The sequence below is a fragment of the Phaenicophaeus curvirostris genome, chromosome 5 (assembly GCF_032191515.1).
Source record: "Phaenicophaeus curvirostris isolate KB17595 chromosome 5, BPBGC_Pcur_1.0, whole genome shotgun sequence".
NCBI lineage: Eukaryota > Metazoa > Chordata > Aves > Cuculiformes > Cuculidae > Phaenicophaeus > Phaenicophaeus curvirostris.
This window is the reverse complement of record NC_091396.1, coordinates 56,725,837-56,748,737: the sequence shown is the minus strand read 5'-3', so window position 1 is coordinate 56,748,737 and position 22,901 is coordinate 56,725,837. Positions and strand designations below refer to the sequence as shown.

The 22,901-nt window shown below is 38.6% G+C and overlaps 1 protein-coding gene across 5 annotated transcripts in view; it reads left to right on the top strand.

Moving 5' to 3' along the window:
* Positions 1–22,901, top strand: part of BEGAIN (brain enriched guanylate kinase associated) — a 155,919-nt gene that overhangs the window by 35,207 nt on the left and 97,811 nt on the right. For 4 of the 5 annotated variants that reach the window (XM_069858794.1, XM_069858791.1, XM_069858793.1 and 1 more), the window contains one exon: positions 10,793–10,821. In XM_069858794.1, coding sequence (XP_069714895.1) covers positions 10,793–10,821 — 29 coding nt within the window. Of the gene's footprint in view, positions 1–10,351; positions 10,446–10,792; positions 10,822–22,901 lie in introns of those variants that run through there. The other variant, XM_069858795.1, reaches the window with a different exon arrangement.

The window sequence follows — 22,901 nt, the reverse complement described above, 5'->3', positions numbered from 1 at the left end:
CTTGCCTTGACAACTAGACTATTGAATTCCAACAGGATGAAAATCTAAAAATAGCACTGCATGAAGAAAGACTGCAAGCAAAGCCACTAGATAATACAGGCTCAATGCTTCTGTAAAATGTGACACGTGCAAAAGCCAGATGTAATTTTAACAATACAGCTCCCTTTTCAACAAAGGAATCTCCAGAGTCTGATTTAATGTCTCCACAGTAAAGCCTAACTGTTCCACGTTTTGTGTAGGAGTAAGAACAGACTTTAAACTCTCAGAGAAGAACCCTTGAGAAGAATGCTAATGCACAAGACAGTGAATATAAAAAAAGAAGACCTCTTGTGACCCTGTAGCAATTAAGACACCATCAAAGTCCAGTCTAGAAGTCACCTTATACTTAAAATTATTACAATGACACAACTGGACTCAGCAATGCTGACAGAGACCAGCAGCACTGTGGCTTTGCAGAAACCAAAATCACTGCAGCTCAGGAAGTATTTTACCTTATTTACTAGACAATATTGGAGTGAGAATCTGACTGGATTTTATGCAGGAATGCAGAGAGGAGCAGGCATAAAGAGCTTTTTTACTTTCCTACCCTGACTGAAAAGAGGTGAAGAAAGGGGTAGATTAAGTAATTAACGAATTGGCTGAAAACTTAGGAAACTAAAGTTCAAGTCTCTTCTACATCTTAGCACCACTGTACAACCTTGGGGCTCGCTTAATGAACTCAAGCTTTTTGTTAAATTGATACTTCTCCAAGCCCTATCTTGTCTCACAGATTAATTTGATGGTAATTGATATTCACTATCAATCAATAGGCTCTCAGTAAGTTATCAATATAATATATCTACTTGTTATATAGATATAGTATGAATTTATAGTTGTCCCTTGTCATCTCTTCACCTCCAGGTAGATAGCATAAGATGCTTTGTAACTTAAAAAGCAAAGGGCTGAGGCATACAATTTTTTAAACCCTGTTTTCAGATGTATATTCTGCCTGTACCCTACCACCACTGGAGGCTCAAATGTACAGAGTAGGCTTTGCGTTAGTGTCTTGTAAAAAGAAAACCAGCATCAACCAACAGCACTTCTAGGAATATGGTCTCCTCTTTTCTCCCCATACTTAGATTTTCATGACTCATAAACAAAAGTGGTAACTAGAACCAGTTCATTTGATTCAAGTAACATCCTAATTCCCTTCTAGTCTGCTGTGGGTTTGGGGAGAATTTTTTATATCTCATCTTTAATATTTTTAGGAAGATGCTATTCCTTTTGTGACAAGAGAGACTGGTTTGAAGGAGGAAGATCAAAGGTGTCCTTAATATTATTCTCTGGCCTAATTTTTTATTGCTTAAGTTATCTTCTTAAACAATTACAGGCACAAATCCAAATGATCTATCACAGGCTGTGGTTTTTATCCACTGGAATAACCATTGTTCCAGAAATAGAGGTACCCCAGCTGCCTGACTTTGAAGACCTGCTCACATTGGTTGGAAGTAAGACAAAAAATATGATGAATCAATAAATAGACATTGTTTTCCACCAGTGTTGTGTGACAGGAGAAGTGAAGGCTTTGAAGTTTGGCTTTCTTTTCAAGGAAGTACCTATGACGTTGTCAGAGTATATCACTGCACCTTGTTTGTTTTACTCTTCCTTGTCCGCAGGCAAGTTCATAAGTGAAAAAACTGTAAACAATAATGTTCTGGTTTTAGGAGATTCACTCAACTCCCCATTGCATGGGCCTCAGGGAAGCAATGGTGCCTTAGGAACTGACTCATGTTGAAAGTAGTAAAGCAGAGAGCAAACCTTGTTTGTTGGAGGAAATGTCTGCGCTGGTTTATGTCACCATTTCTTTGTGGGGGTTCAGTCACAGTCAGAAGAGTCAGAAAGGACTACGAAAAATGTCTAGTCTGTCCTTTTGCCCTAATACAGCAAAGGTGTATTTAAATCCTCCCAAACTTTATGGGACATCTCACAGCTATTATAGGCAATCCCCTCAGTACTTTGTGATTAAAATAGTCCACTTAACATTTTCTCTAAAACTTTTGGCTTTGTTTTGAGTCATTATTTCCTATTCAATTCAGACTGAATCTGGAAAATGGTTGATTTCCTTTCTCTTTGCAGCCATCTTATCCCTACTTGAAAATAGTTCTCTTTACTCATTTCAGTCCTGAATTTTGCTAGGAAGAGTTTTCTAGTTGTCTTAGTGTTGTGGTTACCTTCCGCTGAACCCTTCTTTTAGGAGTGGTACTGAAAACAGCACAAAGTTGACGACCACAATAAGAAAAATAAAAGGTGAAACTGTTCAACAGCATCACAGGTCCACTCCTATCATCTGGATAGACATAGATACAGTTAGAGCAGAAAATGCATGTATTGTAACAAACAAAGCTCTACAATTGTACGATGTAGGAATTTTGCTGTTCTGCCTGTGCTCTCATCTCTCTCTTCAATTTTCCATTGCCAATATTCATGAACAGACATAAAGATGCAAACACTGAAATGCATAGGATTAGCTGTGTTAGAATTCATATGCCACCCTTGGTCATGACAACCCGAGCTTTGGTCCCAGTCAGTATATGGTTGTCGTTAAAAAGTCACAAGTCAGTGGTCCAGGATATTGCAGTTATTCCTGGCTGTCTCAGATACAATTTTATAATATCTATTGACAAACAGAAACTTTTCAAATGGCAAGTACTGTGGCTAAATACTTTACCATAATGTCTGTAATTACAGTTACCAGTGTCTGAGTTATAGATACTTACCAATGTCTATAACATAGACACCCACATAAGTATACTGGCAATGTGCAGTCAGAAGAGTCATGTATTAGTTTATGAGACATAGACTGCAGTGTGTACTGTAGGTGGAGAGGTCCCACTGAAGTTAAGCTAGCTGGAAATGAAGTGTACCAAGGGTCATTTGGAAAAAGAATGTAACTTCGCCTCACTGTTTTAAACTTTTATAATTCCATGGAATCATATGTTGCTGGACAACTGTAAAGAAATATAGTTCATCAATCCATTCTCTCTAGAAAAAAAGTGCTACTGTGTTGTCTTAGCATCATAAAAGAAACAAAAATACAGCACATTTCTTTCTCTATTTTAGCTGGTCAGATTGCCCAGATTGGCTTTCGTCTTCATATGAGGAGTTTATACAACCCCTAATACCATAGATCCTCTTCTATTTTGATGGCTTCAAGGACTATTTTAATACAAATGAGCATTTTAATCACACTACCTATGTGTATATGTTCATATCATCTGACTGAGGAAAAACCATATCGAACAAATCAAGTGGCATCTTAGCTGTCATTTCAAGGCATGAAGCCTTCTGTTTTCAATAGTCTTTGTTTAGGTTTTACTGGATGATTTGCCAGGCAACATAAAGAAGAGGTGCATGCTCTTTTGGGACTGTTTTTTGAGAGGGACTATGGCATTTCATGCTAGCTGAGAGCATCGAGCACAACAGAAATCAGCTTGACTCATCAAACCAACCCTTTAAGAGCAGCCCCTCTAGTGGTATAAATCAGCAAGGCTTGACTTCTCTGTAGCTCTACTAATTTACCCCTATGGGGAATCATGCTCTGAGACTACAGAGTGAAAAACAAACTAAGGAAGCAAAACAAAGACCCTAAAATATTAGGAAATAAACCAGCTTGAGAATGCTGTTTTTCAAACCATGCAAAAGGGAAGCCTGCAGGTTACACTTTCAACTTAATTTGTGGCTGTTTGATGCATGTTCATGCATGCATTCTATGCTGTAGAGGACTTGATGGCCTATTGTGAGAAAAATGCCCAAGATTTCCTTTTATAATATCTCTGGTTTGGTCATTCCTCAGTCTTTTTCTGCCAAAACTTCTGCCAATTGTCAAATTGAACCTTGCCAAGGATTTTTAAAAGAGTGATGCTGAAAAGATCTTCAACTGTACATACAGAAAAAGAAAAAAGAAGGAAGACCTACTGTATGCTGAAGGTCAGACATGTTCGGGATAACTTAGATGTGGTTCAAATATTCATCTTTCACTAAGAATGATAGTGAACATGGGAATAATTGTAGAATATCTGATTAAGAATGAGGAATGTTTAACAGAAACCACCATAATTAAGGTAGGAGAAAACTGAGCCCTTTCATCTTGGTAATATCAGGAATCCTGTGGCAATTCCCAGCCCAAAATCCTGATCAATTGACACATGAAGCATCAAGCTCAGAAGAAAAGTTTTCACTGCATGAAATTTTTCAAGTTATTTTCTAACTGGTAAAAAGAAAATGTAATGTGAAGTGAAATGAAGCCTTCATGGTCAAGCAAGCTGAGAAACCAAGGATGCAGAGAAGTGGCATAAAACACAACAGTTATAGCAAAACTAAGTTTTTGTTAAGAGAACCGATTTTATACTCATTACATGTGCCTTTATCTACTAAGTGTTCTGACCTATCTGGATTTGCATAAAGCAATTCTTAAAGTACTTAGCTAAGAATTACTGTCTAAAACTGATATAATGGAGAGTAAATCAAGATTATTAACCTGAATTAAAATTGCATTTTTTATAAAAAAGGAATGTGTTAAATAGGAAGTCTGTTGGGTTGGGAAAAGTTTATTGGAACTTTAGAAGTTTTTTGACACATCTTGTTACAAATGCTAATTAATGACTTTAAGTCATCAAATAGGTTTGCCAAATTATAAAGCTGTTTGGAGATATTGACAACAATTGGGAAGTGCATTTATGAATTCATTTAGTTATAAGTGGAATAAGGGGAACAGGATGAAATTTTACATAAAGCCACCAACATAGGCTTCATGTTGTGGGATTTGTCATTTGGAGGCAGCAGAGAAACAGAGATCTAAGTGCACTGTGAAACTGACTGTAAAACAGCTCTAAGTCTACAATGTGACAAAACTGTGGGAAATCTGAGACAAGCCTAAGATGCACTGCAGATATATTTTCTTTAGAGTCAATGAAGCGTTCATATTATTATATGAGGTACTGCCAAGGTGTTTTATATGTGATGTACAGCTCTGATCACCCACTTTCAAAGCAGATTTAAATTAATTTAGAGTAGATCCAAAGAAGGGAAACTGAAATGACTGAGAGAAAGAAATATAATATTATGAGAGCAGTCAAAGAATCATGTCTTGTTTTCCCTCTCAAATAAGATATCTCTTCAGAAATGCATATGGGATTTTTTTTAAAAAGGGTGGGAGTAATAAGCTTTAAACATAAAATTGGTACAAGATCAAACAGAGATAAACTAGTCGTACAAAATTTAACATAGTTGCAATCACCCTCTAATTTCAATGAGTCTGGCAGTGTTTGGGAACACACAGGGAAAAAAAGACATCTGACTCTTTGAAGAGGGAGTGCAGCAGCCTTAAGGACATTGTATGACAGAGTATCGATGTTCTGGAAATAGACATTCAGGTATGGTGTGAAAATTTTAAGTGTTGAACTTGTTCATCTGCTCTAACACTTAAAAAGAAAATGTATCAGTTTCTTTACTGAATTGGGTCCATTTACACCATATCTTTGTTATATGCAGTTAGCACCAAAAGTCTGAGTTTCTATTTATCACCTAATTCTGCTTTGAAGAATTTCTTCTTTCACCCTAAAGAATCATCAGAAGTTGGTTCCAAGTAGGGAGAGGATGCTATGAAGGTGCAATGCTACTCTCAGTAGTGGTGAGAGGTTTGGTATATCTTACTCATGGTTGTATATGTCTAAACTGGTTGACAGATTCTTTTCCTCAGGACAGACATGCAAACACCCCAGACCTTAGTGAAACCATCCCATTCTCTCTAGTTTACTTGATGTTCATTTTTCCAGGGGAAAATGTCTTATGGTCTCAACAAGTTCCTTAGCATTGCAGGAATATAGGATGTTAGTCTTGAGCTCTTCTGTCTTCTCCACTCAGGAGTTAAGCCTCTTCACCTTTTATATATGAACTGTCTTTAGAAGGCCTGAGAATATTACAGATGTTTTAAGGCCTGTGTTGTGGAGGTATGCTTAAAGGAGGTGCATTCTGAACAAAATATCTATTACAGTGGAAAGAGTGGAGAACTGGGCTCAATTTTCTTTGTGTCTCCATGACGATTTCAGGTAAAAGTTATACAGAAAGATTCTCCTTCTTTCACAAACATCTATTAGACATGTTCAAAACATGAAGCCAAATAAAATGCAGACGGACACTTCCTCTAGCTCTATTAAAGTTCCTATAGTTTAAATTTTAGTGTTTCTTCAGACAACTTCAGTTGTGAGTGAACTCTTATTTACAGCTCTCCTCACCACAGATATAAAAGCAATTACCAGAATACTAAACAAGTCAGAGTAATAACAGTCAGTCTAAACGAGCAGCAGTAATTTCCTGCAACTCATTCTTTTCTTGTACGTTTGATAGCAACTAGCCAACATGCCAATCCAATGAACTCAATGGGAAGGCAAACGAGCACTTAGCCAGGCTCTGGGTCCTCTCTCTCTCTAAAATGAAACATCTTTTTCCAAGAAAACAAAAAATAATAAGGAAAAAAGAAGGTAAAAATGTCACCTTCAAGGTATTCCTCCCTTGTCACACATATGTTGGGAAGATGCAGAAGGAGTAAAATTGACCTGAAAGGTCTTAGGGAGTGGAAAATTCATGATACTTAGAAGGTATGAAATCTCCTAATTGCTTATAATTCAGAAATTGATACTATAATAAAGGAAATAAACTATAAACACAGAATTTACCAATGACATCACCATAAAATTGAAAAGAATGATAGACTATCAGCATGACATTTTATTTTATTTTAAAAGCTTTTGGTTCAATAACACTATAAACACAAATCATACGACAAAAATTCAAAGATTTTGGTCACTATATTAAGTTTGACGTATGTCAATGACTAAGCATGTTCTGTCTTTATCTTGAGGTTGTTTGACTCATTAATCAAAAATAAGGAGATAAAAAATTAGAGGATCACGGTATTTTTCTTTCACTCAGCTGACTTGAGGACAACAGAGGTTGTCATGCTATCTAAAAACAACAACTACATTCTAGAGGGGAAAAAAACCAGTAGAATTCCCTGGAGTTTCCACTAACAGCATCCCTACTTTCATTCAAGCCAGCAAATCAGTTTGTTCTCAAAGAGTATCAAAGAATATCAACTTGCAATCTAGAATAAGAGGTGAGGAGCTGGAGAGTTGGAGAGGGATATGATTTGAAGAAAAAAGAAAAAGACAAGTGATTGGCCTTATGAAAATCTGCTCCAAAATGGACTTTTAAATGCTCGGCATTTCCAGAAAAGAAGAGTATTGTCAGTTCTGTTTTTCACACTTGCTTTTTTCAAATACTTGGGAGCAAGTCAACTTTCTACCAGTACTCTTTGGCACTGCCTGAAAGTGCTTCTAGGCAAAGTTTTCATACCAAATACTTTTGTAAAAAGGAAAATCTTCAAACTAGTCTCAGTATTTTAAGTAGGAGACTGTATATGGAAATGTAGGATAGAGTTTTACAAAGGCCAGTCTTTTTGTTAAGAGTAAAAATTATTATTTGTAGGCTGATTAAATAAATTCTTTAGTCACACTGCATTGATATTGTTGGGAATAAAAAAAAGGTGTTTAAATAACATCTGTTATTTCTGTAATTAAAGATAATTACCGATCTTAATTAAAAATATTTTATTTAAAAAAAAACCACACAGCTTCAATCACACTGCTCAGTTCAGGCATCAAGAAGCGCTTGAAATAAATCAACCTAGTAGCAAGCAGCAACCTATAAATGATGTACCATAAAGGTCACTCTTGTACCAACATTTACTTCAGTCTTTTTGCTTGAAATAGTTCCCAGAAGACTATGGACAAGATTGGTCCTAAAATTCACCAATTCAGAGCTGTTCGTAATATATTTTTAAATTGACTCAATATGATATTTCTGATAGGAGCCTTCTTAGAGAACAGTGGGAAGATGATTTAGCCTCTAAATTTTCATAGGATATATCAATGGCTGGGGTCTGGCTAGAAAACAGCAATTTTGCCCTAGTAAAATTTTCACCTTGTGAAAATAGAACTGCTTCAGAAAATCACAGAATTTTTAAATTATTTTTAGTTGCTAAAGGCTTTTGCAGTGGGGGATTAAGAAAAAAATTTAAAAAAGAAGAAGAAGGAGAAGAAGGAGAAGATGGTAAAGAAGAAGAAGAAGAAAGAAAAGAGGAACAAGAAAAGTATGAAAAGAAAAGGACTTTCTTAAGGAATACAATTATCTGAAAAAAATAAACTGTTTTGGATGAAAACTGCATCTCTACAGATGCTTTTATCTTTGTTTTCAGCAACTTGAGTTTGCATATGCGCATTTGACTCTCTTGCCTTAAAGCTAGGATATTCCTCTGAAATACATGTAGACTCTAGTCCTTTGTCTGCTCCTATTTGTTTACTGAAAGTTGATCCCCATCAAAAGAAGCAAGGAGTGTTGCAGTGCCACAGCCTAGAAAGGGCTCTGACCTGGGTCAGAATATCCTCCTTGAGGAGAACTGACCTGAATCTATTGCTCTCATATTAGACAAGAGCCCTTTTCTCACTGCACAGGCTGTCAGGGAAAGGCAGAGGGGAACATTTCCAGTTGTTGGCAACTTGGCTATTACACAAAGCAAGCAGCTTTTATTATGAGGTGGCAAAAAAAAGTGCCCTAGCATAAAAATAAAATAAAATAAAATAAAATAAAATAAAATAAAATAAAATAAAATAAAATAAAATAAAATAAAATAAAATAAAATAAAATAAAATAAAATAAATAAAATAAAATAAAATTTGGCAAATAGTTCAGACAGAAGTAGTTGCAGGTTGGTTTAATTTTCTGGTTTGTTCAGGAGCCAGACATTTGCTGTGCTTTTTTTTTCTCCGCTAATATTTGTTTGGTATTGGCAGCCAATGACTCACTTGCTTTCACAGATGAGCCAGCCTACAGTTCCTTTTCTCCATCCTGTGCTTTAATCACACAAAACATCCCCCACTCCGATCCTGTGAGTACAGGAATATTCAAAGGACTAGGCAAAAGCAATACCAGGTACCTTCCCTTATGTCTGTGGATATTGACAAAACAGAAGGACTGAAATCAGATATTCTGAGTGCTAATCTCTCTTAATGGGTGACTCCCACAGTTCGAGGCAAAACAATAGTGAGTGACACTGGAGAAAACTACATCCAGTCTCCCCAAAATGACAGGAACATGATGATTAGGGCAGCTTTTGAGAGTTCATCTCCAGACATTGTTTAAGATATTTCCGGTACAGTATGGAATTCAATGGATAGATATAAATTAAGAGGAAGTAATTATGAATCCCTAGGTTAGATTTTTAATCTCAAAGTTTGAGATTTATCACAAGCAACACTGTGCTTCCAGCAGACATGTAGGCACCATGTAAGACGTGTATTACATCCATTACTGGGAAGTAGAGGAGGGCTTTTCCTGCAGCTGGCTTCTTGTGTACAAGGTTATGTTGAATGCCTGAAATCCTTAATGTATGTCATCAAAAATTATCATGCAAACACAAGCCTGACTGACAATTTATCTAATGGGTAAATCAAAAGTAAATGAGAAGAAGGGAAGATGTGTCACCCAATGAACAGTTTGTCATTTAGGATGTTTTATTAGGCAGTTTGACAAATTTCCTGCTGGCTAACTGATCAAACTTACGTTTCCCTATTTTTAAACTTTAACTTATTTCATACTCAGATATGATTGTTAGCCATTAATCAATAAGGTTTAAAGTGTTCTTGAATGCCCTCAGTATAAATAAGAGATTCTGTGACTGTGGGATTTATCTGGCTCTAGTGATTGCAGGATTGCTCTGAGTGCTTATTCCTTAGATACAATAAAGCAGGACCAGGAGGATTGGTGAGATTCTGTGCCAGTGCTATGGTAAAAAGAAATGGAAGCAGCTATTAAGGATCTGCATGAGATAATAATTAAAAGAAACTAAAGGGTTAACAAGACTACACTTTTGACATGAGTAATGCCAGAAAGATTAATGAGTCTCCGTTCTACAGATAAGTAGGGATTTACAGCATCTATACGATAAAAAGAAATGAGACAGATTAATGGAATGGCCACCTACAGCACTGCTGGGATGTGAAGATTCTGGGCTACAGGAGAGCTAAGCCACTGCCAAAGGGTTAATGGGAGTCTGACTGTAGGGACAGGCAGAGCACCTGACGAGTTGTAAGCTATAGCCTGGGTGGCAGAGAAAGGGTTAACGAAAAGCTGTCATGTATTGAGATGCTAATTGTCAAGATAGTGTATTACTTGAGGAAAGGAGGAAAGTAATTTGATTACTTGAAACTCCCACGAAGGAGGGAAGCTTGTGTCCCTTCCATCTGTCGTCTCTGTGAAAGATGATGAATTGAACTCAAAATTCACGTGTGATGAAGTCACTGTTATTTCCCAGCCAGCCGGGCACTGCTGCCATGCCCACCGTGCCGAGGGTAGCACCGCATTTCAACTTTTCCTCTGAAACCCGGGAGGCACAGTAACCTGTTACTTGCTGCTGCTTGCTTTTTTTTATTTTTCCCCTCCCCGTTTTCTGCCTCAGCGCTACAACTGAGTCATTCTGTTGCCCATGGCTCGTGGGTATACAGTGCTCCTGCAGCGTGCTGCGTTATTCCCCAGTTCATCTGTCAATGTTATTTTCAGCTAATGCAGATGTGGGGTTCGCTTACCGGAGCTCTGTAGACACTTGTCGAAAACCATTTGGAAAGCCTTAACTATGCATAAATCTGCAGAGTGAATGTTTTCTTTCATTCACTTCCTCCTATTATTTGATTTCTCGTAGGCCTCTGCAGCAGAGATGGAGAAAATAAGGTAAGTGAGACAGTTTATTTACATCTCATTATAGAGAAGAATGTTCTGTTGCACAATGAATGATACAGGCTCTTGGATAATATTTTGCTTAATACGATCAGTGTAAAATACTGGATTGTATGATGCTGCAAGAGCAGCTGTGTCTTAGAGACAAAAGAAAAGGAATGTGGTTATTCTAGTATCTGTTTAGCAGATATGTCAATTCAGAAAGGATGTTTTACAGGCGAACATGTTTTATTGCCAGATGCAGAGGATATTTGATTATATAAATGTTGTAGTCACTTGTCCATTTACTGCAAGAGCCTGCCATTCCATTTAATGAGGAAAGTGGATCAATAATTCATGAAAAAGCTGAAGAAAATATAGGCTTGACTTCAAAGCATCTAATTATTGTGGTTTGTTTCAATATAGTGCTGTAACATTGGTGTTCGATTTTTGTTTTATATTGTATAACAGCCAGATAAATCTTGTCTCCTCTGTGTTTAAAATGTTGTCATACTGTATCAGTTTCTCAGATCATCTCTCTGCTTTAAGCAAAAGGAGATGGCTTTTATAAACATAAGTTTTCCATCTCACGTCTGAGTGCAAGTCTGCTTTGGGGAATATTGCTTTTGTGTATGTTTTTCGGAAAGAAAAAGAAAGAAGAAAGTATTCTAGCATTTTTTTAAAAATAAACTTTTAAAAAATCAAATCCTATCTATTAATAAAATCCCCAGGTACTATTAAGGTGATAGGTAAAAGCTTAACTTTTTACTACTTTTGACATACTTTATGGATTTTCTTTAACTACCCAAAACACTGGTCGTGCTTTTATTTGGCTTTATTGGACAAGCCCAAATTCCTTCTCTGAACCTGGTGGCTCAGTTTGGTTTGTGACAACTGTTGTCCAAGCACAACTTTTTAGATTCCTCGAGTTTGCAATGGCTATCCTGAGTTGCAAGAAATTCAGAAAAGTTCTAAAATTCTGGAAATTACTGGTGAAGAAGTGGAAAATGTGAAAGAACAGAGATTTGTCTGAGTGTTTAATGAATTCTAGGCTGGAAACCAAATTCTAGTTTTGATTTGAGAAGGAAGAGGTTAGGTCTCTTACAGTGTACTCAAAGAATCACGTAAAAAGTTGTAGTAGAATTTATTTATAAAGTGCTTCAGTTGTACAATTTTTGAAGTATATCATGATGATGAAAGTATTATAACTTTGGAGCTGAGAGAAAAACTCTATGTGATGTATTCTGGTTTTGTGTGTATACAAGCACTACAACGTCAAAGCTGTGAGTTTTTCCTGAGTAATGACTGAGAAAGCACCTTGGTATGTGGTCCTGCATTTAGTAATAATTCTGCACAAGATCATCTATGGTAAATGTATACTCATGACATGAATTACTGTCTGAGAAGATGCAAGCAAATATATATTTATATGTTTGCTTGATTAGCATCTGTGCACCAACACAATACAGCACTTGTAATACTCCCCTGAGCACATCTTGGCCTCTGCTTTTAGTAGACAGGCTCTTGACACATTTGCAATAAGGGGCTGCAAAGCCCAGGAGTTTGAGCTTAGGAATGTGTTGAAAAAGAAAGAATTTGCTATGACAAGAGTAAATAACCATAAAGCTCCATTTTCCTAGTACCCGAGTTTTACAGCTGTCAGGCTGTGCCTCAGCACTTCTTAGTCTCAGTCTGTATAGATGGAAAAGCCCATCCTGTTTCTCTGAGGGCAGTGGCAGCGTAGCCATTAAATCAAATATGCAAAGGGTCAGGCTGTGTCAGGACTGTGTTAATGAAGCTTTCTGTCTGTAATTCTTGTGTGTACAAAGTTGTTTCCGACAGACGTTTATCCCCACCACCCAATCCAGTGTAAGGCTAATGCAGGGGCTCCCTGTGCTCCCAAGCAGAGCCGTGAGTGGGGCTGGGGGAACTCTGCCAGGGCCCAGCACTGAAGCTGCTCTGCTCCATCTCTAACTTTTCCACACTCCCTGCCTATAGCTGTCATCTTGGATATAATCTTACAGAATTTGTAGCAGATTAGTGAAACAATAATCCATTCAGGAGACATTCTTTAAATACTTGGTGAACCTGCAGACCTGAGAGAATTAGATTTTTCATAAACCTATCCACAACTGGCACCCAGGTAAAAATCTGATTACCTTGTCTTTTAAGCACAGTGCCTTAGAGAGGCTGTGAAGAGAGACGGCCTGAAGCCAGGGGAAGGAAGAAAGAGACAAGAAGGGAAAGGGCAGGCCAGGAGGAAAGTGCTATTTTTTGTTACTTGTAGAAACCAGTGTAACACCACAGGAGAAACCATTCCCACATGACATTTGAATATGTTCTGCCCTATCCGGTGGGCACAGCTCCTTCCCCACTCTCTTTTTGCAACCAGATGAAGATGTGCCATCGTTTTTTAGCTGAATGAAAGTTGGTCCGAGGACTAGTGGATGAGCACACACCGGCTTTGGAGCTGGGGTGCACAAAGCATACAAGGCTCCTGCAAAAGAGGGAGGAAAAGGGGTCTGAAATTTGCAAAAAGCAAACAAACAAAAGCCTTGTTGTAGAATCAGGAGAGGATGAGCAAGGTGGATACCCACAGGATAACCTACACAGCCAGGCTGAAAACTGTCAGGGCTAGAGAAATCCAGGTTTGCATTCCACAGTGTACTTCAAGACAAGAAAGCCTTTTAAATATGAAGAATAATTGCAGAGAATTACAGTTCTCAGAGATGCTGACAGTCCACTCTGACAGTCTGCAGCAGCCCACAGGGCCAAAGACTTTAAAAAGGCTGTTCTGGAAGTCTTTGGGTGAACTTTGTACCTTCTTCAGCACAGTGCATCTGGGGCATACCCAGTGAAGGGGTTGGCCAGGCCCATTCATAGAGAAGGGCAAAGGCAGCAGCCTCCAAAACTGGTCCACTGATGACCCATGCTTTAATCAGCCTCAAATTCCCTGAGCCAGGGCAGCAGAAGCAACGGTGTGGTGAATTAATACACCTCTCTCTGTTACATTCTTTCACTCAGAAACACGTTGGAAAGATGCAATTCATCTCACATAACACACTAATAATTCCCCTTGCAGACCAAGGAGCCACTGTGACCTGCAATGTCACATCCTGTCCTTTTCAGCAGGGGCTTGCCATGACAGCTTCATAGGTGGAAGGAGCAATAGGAAGCAGAGTTGGGAGGTTATCCATATTTACAGGCATCTTCTAGAGGTGGAAACATGCTCTTTTGTGCTAAAACTTCAACTAGAAAAATGAGTTACTGCAATGAAATCTTCACACTGTGAACAATACTTAGCAGTATGTGGTGTTTATAACATCACAAGGTGCCAATATATTAGGCGGGGAGTAAGGCTAGCTACTAATCACGAACCGCTTGAGGATCTGCAGTTATGTAGGTTGGCTGTGTATGGTTATGCAGTCACTTTAAACATTAATTGCTTCTAACTACAATCTCTTAAATACAAGGTTTTTATTAATCTGGTTCTTTTTCACGTCTATAAACAAGGACTGAAATCCTTAGTTAATTAAACTAAATTTTGAATACCCCTGTACTATCTTATTTTGACTCTTAGCAGTGTGTGTTGTCTTCAGTGCATATACTCAAGAGGAGCACATGCCTTCCAAGTCTGAAGACTGTTGTGGCTGGCACACAAAATAGCAAACCTGGAAACTGTTCCTTAAAGTCAGATTTAATCCATAGCACGGCTAGTTGTGCAAACAGAAGACCAGTTCCACTGCAACTCATTCTTTGCTTGCATTTAATTCTGCTTCAAATACAGGTTATAACACTCAACCTTTCAAGTGAAAGTGTTGTGGGGTTTGGCATGAGACCTCCAGACAGATTTTTGTAGACAAATATTGAACAGATTCTCAATGTTTCTTACATTGAGAAGTATCTCACTCTGCAGGAAATGGCAGTTAAAGTGACAGATATTGTTCAATAAAAGCTTTTTCTCTTTTAAAATACGGTCCTAAAATTTCACTGACAATTCAGAAACTCTGAAAATCAATATTCTTTGTTCTAAACTTTCAAAATCCACAATAGGCTGAAATGTGTGACTAGAAGTACAGGAAACAGGACACATCACCACCATCAACTGCCAGGCTTATGTAATTAGAGTCTGTAAGGAGGCTGACATTCTATTTTCTAGACTGCAATGTAAACATGGTATTCCCCAATTGAGAGTTACTTCAATTTGGTAGCTTTGGTAGTGGCACTTTACTAACCATCCATGTCTCAAGGAACCCATGACACAACAGTTTCATTTCATTGTAGTCCTTGTTTCAGAACATAAGAAAGTAAAAAGTGATTTGTTTTGCACACGCAGCTAGTAGCAACAGAAGATTAATTAAAGTTTGAATTTTCAGACTTGGGCTTTCCTCAAGCATGTTTGAGTTCATCTGCAGTAAGGAAGGAATATCAGTGTCTTCAACAGGAATGTCATAGGTATGTGCAGCTACTGTGGCAGTTTAGTGAAAATGAGAATACATTCCTAAGTGCCCACTAGATCATGCTGCCTTCCTTGGACTTGGTATAAATTTAGCCCTCTTCATATGCTAATGAACACACTGTGATTTCCTGTCATCCCTACCTTGTCCTTGTTCTTCCTCTCACCCTGCATCCACATTAATTTTACCATAGTTATTTGAAAGCAAGGAAAGGATATTTTTTCCAGAAATTTAACCAACAAACATAGTTTACTTTACCCTAGGTCTTCACATCCATAGCTGGTAAGCTGGCAGCCACTGCCTTGGACAGAGGCACAATGCCACAGAACAGCAGCGTCTGCAAGGCTCTAGCTAAGGCGGGGACTTCAATCTCTAGCTGAGGATACAAGCAAAGACAGGGCACAGGGCAAGCTCATAAGAAATAGTGCTTAGGGAAAAGGTAATGTGAAAGAGCCATGAGTTTAGGGTCAGTAGGAGTTATAATAGAAAAGTCACCTAGCTGGGTGAATGTTTGGTCCATTTTGAAAAAGGGAGGAAGAGAAGGAAAGGAAAAAGAGACCTGTCTACTTATATTCAGACAGGTAAAGCAGAGTTTCATTTTCCTCTGTTTTGTAAGATATTTCCATCTCTCAGGCAGTCCCAACAGCAGTGAAAGCCCAGCAGTGCTGTTTTCATCATATCTGTTCCTCCACTCTGCTCTCCAAAGCACGAATACAGCACAGCCAAACCGCCTTTCTCCCTCTCCTATACTCAGCTTTCAATGGAAGCAACGTACACACAAGGATATATTCATAGACTCAGGGGAACTGGGATCAGCTGGGGCACAGAGCCTTGCTGATCTACCTATACTAGCACCTCTGAGAATGTTATTAGTGCTGTCGGGGGCAGAGTGTACTTGTGCAGCCTATACTTGTATAGCTTATACTTGTGTAGTCTGTCACACTTTACTTCCGCAGTTACTGTTACCTGTGCTAGTAAGTCAAATTAGCACTACTTAGCTGAAGCAGCTAAGTGCCCTACAGCCATGTGCCCTGAACCTCTGTATGCTGCTTGGAAGAATCATCTAAAAGGCAGTGATGCGTGTACAGAAGGCATAATTTCCAGTCACTTGATGCAATAAGTGTTGTGTTATTACAACTTTTACCTCTAGGTAAATATTGAATGGACTGAAAGTGTCCAGCACACAAGAAACACAACAGGAACAGAGGGCAGAATTGATTCAAGTTGAATGAAACCAGGCATAACTGTGTAAAGTGGCCCGCAGGGACAAGTGGGAGCTGAACAAACATCTGAAGAAACCAAGGAAGTAGGTAGGAGGAGATGAGCCATGACATCAACTGGGAGCTGCAGTGAGTCATGGGGAAGAGGCTGGACCTATGTGATACCAAGCTTACAAATAATGCTCTGCTTACCCCTTCCTTGCAAGGCAAAGTGCATCACTTAACAGTATAACAAACACTCAGGGAAAAAAGGAAAGGGCATTTTGGACAAATAATTAAGAGAAGAAAAGTGTTCATTTCTTGTAGTGTTCATGCTGAGATCAAAAGCTTTGTAGCACAGGGAGTAGATCTTCCAGAACAGAGCTTTTTTGGTTTGGTTTTTTTGTTGTTGGATTTCACCCCCATCCCTTCCCCAAAGATTCAGTGATGCTCAATGGTCAGAAAACTCAAAGGTGGGGAAATTGAATGCTCTCTGTAGTCACTATATTTCTAACAGCAGCTAGACATCAGTTTATATAAGCTTTCTGACCAAAGCTATTGGTGGATGTGTGCTGAACATTGACAGCAGTGACTTACGAAGTAAACAGTGGCAATGACTGCAGCAGTAACAAAACTCAAGAGTATAATAAGTTCCAAGTTGCATACCCTAGATGGTTCAAGGGCAGAATAGTGAACCGCTTTTGAGTGTTCTGTGGTAAAATCAAGTACAATCTGAGTGCTTGCTACTGCAACAGTGCACAGACTGATGAAAGGAAAGAGATAACTTGTCTGCAACACTCTATTACAGGCTTTTGCAATTGCCAGCTCCACTCCTGCTAGCATGGCTTAGGAAATTTAATTTACCAATCAATTCTTGATTTACGCATAAGTGACTTTAGAATGCATTCAAATAAATACTCCGTATCACTACATTTGATTCAATGTTCTTTAAAAGTCAAAAGCATGTGAAACATACCAAAACTATGAAGATTTTCACATTTAAAAAATCAAAGGGGCTGAATAATCTTGGTGTTTTAGTGATGACCTGGAGTCAGTTCAGCATGAAGTACAATGTACTGGAAAATAGGGAGTAGATAGTGAGTTATAATCATGCTTTTTGGAATTCATGATTATGAGGGTTGTGTAATTTACAGGGCCTTCAAATGGGATAGCTGGATCATAAATGCCTATAGCTTCATGGTAGATTTCTCTTGTGTGTAATCATTCTGCTTCTTTTGTGAACTGCACAGCTCTTGTTATTTAGCTCTTCCAGGACTAACAAGATCTACCTCATTGAACAGTGCACAGAGTCACTGCTTATTGCTTGGTTTCTAGTAATGTTTATATTGGGATAAAAAGGGCCTCCATGTCTCATGCAGTTTTATTGACTCTTAGAGCACAGCTTTCTTCATACATGCATTTACAAAGCTCTGAAAAGCATTGAGAAACCTGTCTTTCACCCTGAACTTGCCCAGCTATTACCACATCAATAAAACCATAACTGAGAAGCTGCATGTGAGAGAAGATAAACATACCTCCTGCAGCAGATTTGCATCTAGGAAGCCAAATGGTATTTGAGAAGAATATTGCAGCACAGAGGCAACAAAACAGTAATTAGCTGAGTTATGTGACATACTAAGACATCATGACTACACAAATATAATTTCATCTATTCAGAGTGAAAATGCGAATTTTGGCCACCTCATCTTGATTTTTCCCATCTTTAAAAGGATAAATAGGAAGAAGAGGAGAGTGTCAAGGTGTCTTAGAACAAAAGAGGAGCTTCAAACTTTTTTCTGGGAGCCTCTTCAGGGTGTCTCTCCTGTGCTACAGAGATCCTCATGTTCACAAGAAGCTCTCGTGACTCAACAGCTCCAAATTGCTGTCCTCAGTTCAACAATGTCAAGATTCATACCCTAGTCAGAGCAAAGGGCCTTAACTTTGAAGATTCCATACAAATCAGATCAAACAAATGAGCTTATTTTATGTTTCTGTTATCTGTAACTGTCATTTTTACAAAAGGATCAGCTTAAGGAGCCTCTCTATTTTTAAGGCCTTCCAAGAGCTAAATTGGAATTCCCAGCAATGAATGGCATCTTAATATTTTGCTTCACTATCTCCCAAGAGCTTATTTGTACACCAGGCAATTTGAAGAAATAAGCAATGAACACTCCTCTTTTCTGCATGTTTCTGTTTAAAAAGTGTTACATCTCTATGCTGCCATTTAACTCAGGGATGCTGGTTTAACCAAGGCACTGCACAAATTAACATGGTTTTCAATGCTTCAGCTGTACAGAGTAATCTACAGATAGAAATTGTCTATATATCTCTATAAAAGGTGTTACCGCCAAGAAGTCCTACAGATGTAGGTGCTTGAAACGACTTATAAGTGGAACTAAATGCACAGCAAATGACTTTGCACACTCATATTTAACTAAGTTTGTAACTTCTGGGTCACTTGCCCTTTGAGTTATTATTTCCTCCTGGTATGAATCTTGTCTCAGTCCTGTAACAAGCAAGTTGTATTTCCAGGGTATTAGTCAGAAACAGTCCAGACCATCATGTACCAAATATATTCCAAGACTTAATACATGCCATGAGTGGCTGAAAAATAAATGTTTTGCAGCTTTACCCAATATTCTTCACAACTCAGCAGGGAACTTGCAACAAGGTACATTCACAGACAGAACCACATTCTTCATGATTGGGAAAGTGCTGCTTTCTATAGGGAAATAAAGGTTTTTAGGCTGCATATAAACAATCTATAGCACTGTAACAGTTCTTTTTGAATTCAAAATAAATTGTATGCTTAGCTTTGACTCTAAGTTTGTGAATAGCAACAATGCTTTTATTTGTATTTGCATTTTGATTTAGATTGATGAGATACCAACAATTAAAGAGTGAAAGATCAAGGGAGTCAAATAGTCTGGAGGCTGGATAAAAATGAGAAACCTCGCGAAGTAGCCCAAAGCAATGCAAGTAGAGTGGTGAAAGGGAGAACAGCAATGACACTTAAGTAAATTACTTGGAAAACAATAGCATAGCTCAACACAGAAAAAAATTATTGTCCTAGTCAAAAAAAAGCACAGCAAGAAGTTCTGACACAAGTCCAAGTGGGACCTCAGCCCTATGTCTTTCCATTGTGGAATTCAGAGGAAGGCATTTGCTAAAATGGTTGCATGACTGTCCTAACTTATTTTTGTCCAAATCTGCACAGCAGCTGGTCCTAGTACCCCAACTCTGCCATCTTCTTGCAGCCTTGCAAACACATTGCCAGGCAGAACCACACAGGGCAATGCCTAGTTTCTCAGCTCACATCAACAGTCTGACCTACCATATCTGAGCCTCAGCACTTCACCTTTGTTTCTGAAACCCTTGAAAGCCTTGAAGAGCAAAATCTCCCTGTCTTATCCCTGTGCTTACTGTACCAAGGCTACCAAGTGCAATGGGCAGGAGAAGCAGTCTTCCAAGTAGATATTCAACCATGACTTTGACATACAGTTAGGATAACACATTTAATATCAGTCTTTGCTCTGGAGTGCCTAGGTTCCTAGCAAGCTTGAGGAGCAAGGGAGTGGGTGTTGAAAAGGGCTGGTAGAAAGTCCTACCATACACTTTGTTTCCATTTTCCCATTTGTGGAAGGAAAAGCAGCACCCTTGCCCTGCAGCTGGAATTGTTGTAGTAGGTGCAGGAGACCCCTTGCTTAAATGACATTCGCAGTTGTGGAAGCTCCTGAAACATGTTTTCATGTTTCTTTGGTCCTGTTTTACTTTTTCACCAGATGCCACCAGTTTGTGTCTTGTCTTTGTGTCAAATGTTATTATTAAACTTCTTCACTATCGGAGGAACCAAGAGCAGAAAATCTTGCGGAGACACACAGTCCTCTCCCGTTCTGTGTGAAGGAAGGACCAATTTGAGTCTTTGCTTTCCCATGAGGACAGTTAAGCTGCCCTTTGTGTAACTGAAGGGATAGCTCTGGCAACAGGAGAAGGAAGAAATGAGCAATAGATAGTAAAGGCTGACATATGTTTCTTTGGGATGAATTTAGCTGACCTAAACTGTTTGCTAACAAAGCAACTTACCTTCCCCACATCCCTGCCCCCTTTCCTTTCTTCTCAAAGTACGAAAGACATCACACCTAAAAACCATGAAAGTTTTTTCCTGAGAAATTAAAAGTACATTAAATTAGAGCACTTAAATGGTAGACTGCTGACAACTGTCAGTTTTGATGAGTAAAGCTGTCTTGTCTACTGCATATGACGCAAAAAGTTCTAGAGAACAGGTAACTTCCAACAACAGGAATATTGTTTTTTCCCCACCTTGACAAAGCTGCTGATGCAGCAGCTTTGATGATATTTTTACAGTAACTATAGACTTCAGCTTTCTTTCCTTTAACTGGCTTATGCTTCCTAACTTGACAAAGCCTCAATAGATCCAGTTACTACAATTGATGAGTTTCACAGGCTGTGAGCTTCTGGAGGGTTTTCTTTACAAACTAGAACTGAATTTTACCTAAATATAAAAGAAAAACCTTTGAGAGAGATGGCCCATTAATTCTAGCACACAGTGCACTTGGAGCCATTTGAGAGAAATGATGCTAACCTAGCCAGTTCTGCTTAATATATTTTGCTTTGAAGAATATTTCTAAAAACATTTCTAAAAGCGTTTTTTTTAATGCAGTCATAACCTTCCCATGGTCCACTGTGGAAAACAACTTTTATTATAACCCTGTAATGCGTATCAAATAAGTGACAACAGGTACACGTTACTTGGATTCAAGGAACTTGGAAGGTTTCTGTTTTGATCATAAAATTCTAATTAATGCTTCAATGGTAATACCATGTGGACGACACTTCTCTACTGTGGCTTAGCAATTGCTTTGCATTCTCATCTCTGACCCCTGAAGATCTCTCCAAATCCTACTGCAGAGTAAAAACAAACTTTACCAGGATCTTAATCTTAAGGTTCCTATAGCACTGAACTATTAATTGTCATGGCACACAGAGCTCACAGTTCTGATTTAACTGCCAGTCTGGATTTGTAGACTGTCCCTTCTCCTCATTTATCGTCTATATATATGCAACACTGAGAAAGCATCTGAAGATACAAATAGGTATAGAAATAGTGGCATGCTGAGTTCTGAGTAACTGAATGAATCCATTACTGCATCCTTGGAAGACTCCAATTTTTCCCAGAACTAAACTCCTACTTGAGTGTTACCTATCTCATTTGTCATAGATTAGTTACCTTACATATTGGTTTGCACAGACCACACAGAAGCTGAAAACAGTTAACTGCAGTCTTGCAGAGATTAATGGAATCAGAAAAATTGTTGAGAAAGCAGAAGAATTGAGAAAGGTAATGTTACTTATCCTTTTTTACATTCATGTGAAGCACAAAGCACTCACATGATACTCCTGTCACTCATATCTAGAGTGTTGCCTGCTACTAGTCTGCATTAATTGGAAGCATAGCTGGCATACACCTGCAGCATGGATTGATGGCACAAAGCTACTAAACTACACAAGGTTTTCCAAAGCCACTTAGAACTTGTTTCCTTATACGTTTGCTACAAGCCATTGAACCGGAGACTAGTTAACTACAGCTTTCACAATGGCAGAAGGCATAATTACTAACAGCAGAATCAGTAAAATCAAGAAAACCTGTTATCCCTTTACTGGTGACAGCTTTTTTGCAGAAAGCTATTAGTTGCATTTTCTATCCTTACACTGACTATTTTCTTCAGCACTAGAAATTAGGGCATTGGCTTGCAGAGTCATGCCCTGATTGCCAAAATTAAAGTAATTATGCAATGGAAAGATGAAGTATAACAGGTCAGAGATTGTACATCTGCTTGAAATGCAGGTGGTGAACGTGCTGGCATCACTGAGCATAGACTGAGGTCTAAAGCTTTGAAGGATCTGACAGTGTTGCTCTACAGACACAGGTTACAGCCACAGTCATTAGGATTCTCTCTGAAGCACTGTCAAGGTGCAAGTGGTTTTCTTTTTTTTCTTCTCCTCTTTCTTCTTTTTTTTTCTGAGCTCTGTATAAGTCTCAAACTTCCATCTCTTCAGGGGAATACTTACCGCCCTTTCTAGAGTAATGAAGAGTTTCAGCTAGAAGCTGGCAATCTTTCATGGGCAATGTGCCAGACTATTTTTTGTTCCTAATTTAGAGCTTAAACATGTTGGTAGACAACAGTGAGAGGCTGGGAACTGCTGCCTCTCACTGATGCTTTTCTCAAGATGCTATGGATCCCAAATCCCAGCCCTGTGCTGACCCTGTCAGGCTAGCAGAAACTCCTAATGTCTGCAAACCCCTGGGAGCCCCACAGAACCAACTTTTTATAAGTGTGCAGAATACCAGGTTTCTTTCCCTCCCCCCACCTGACTCATTCCTTCTGCATCATTTGACATTTTAACATATTGCCATATT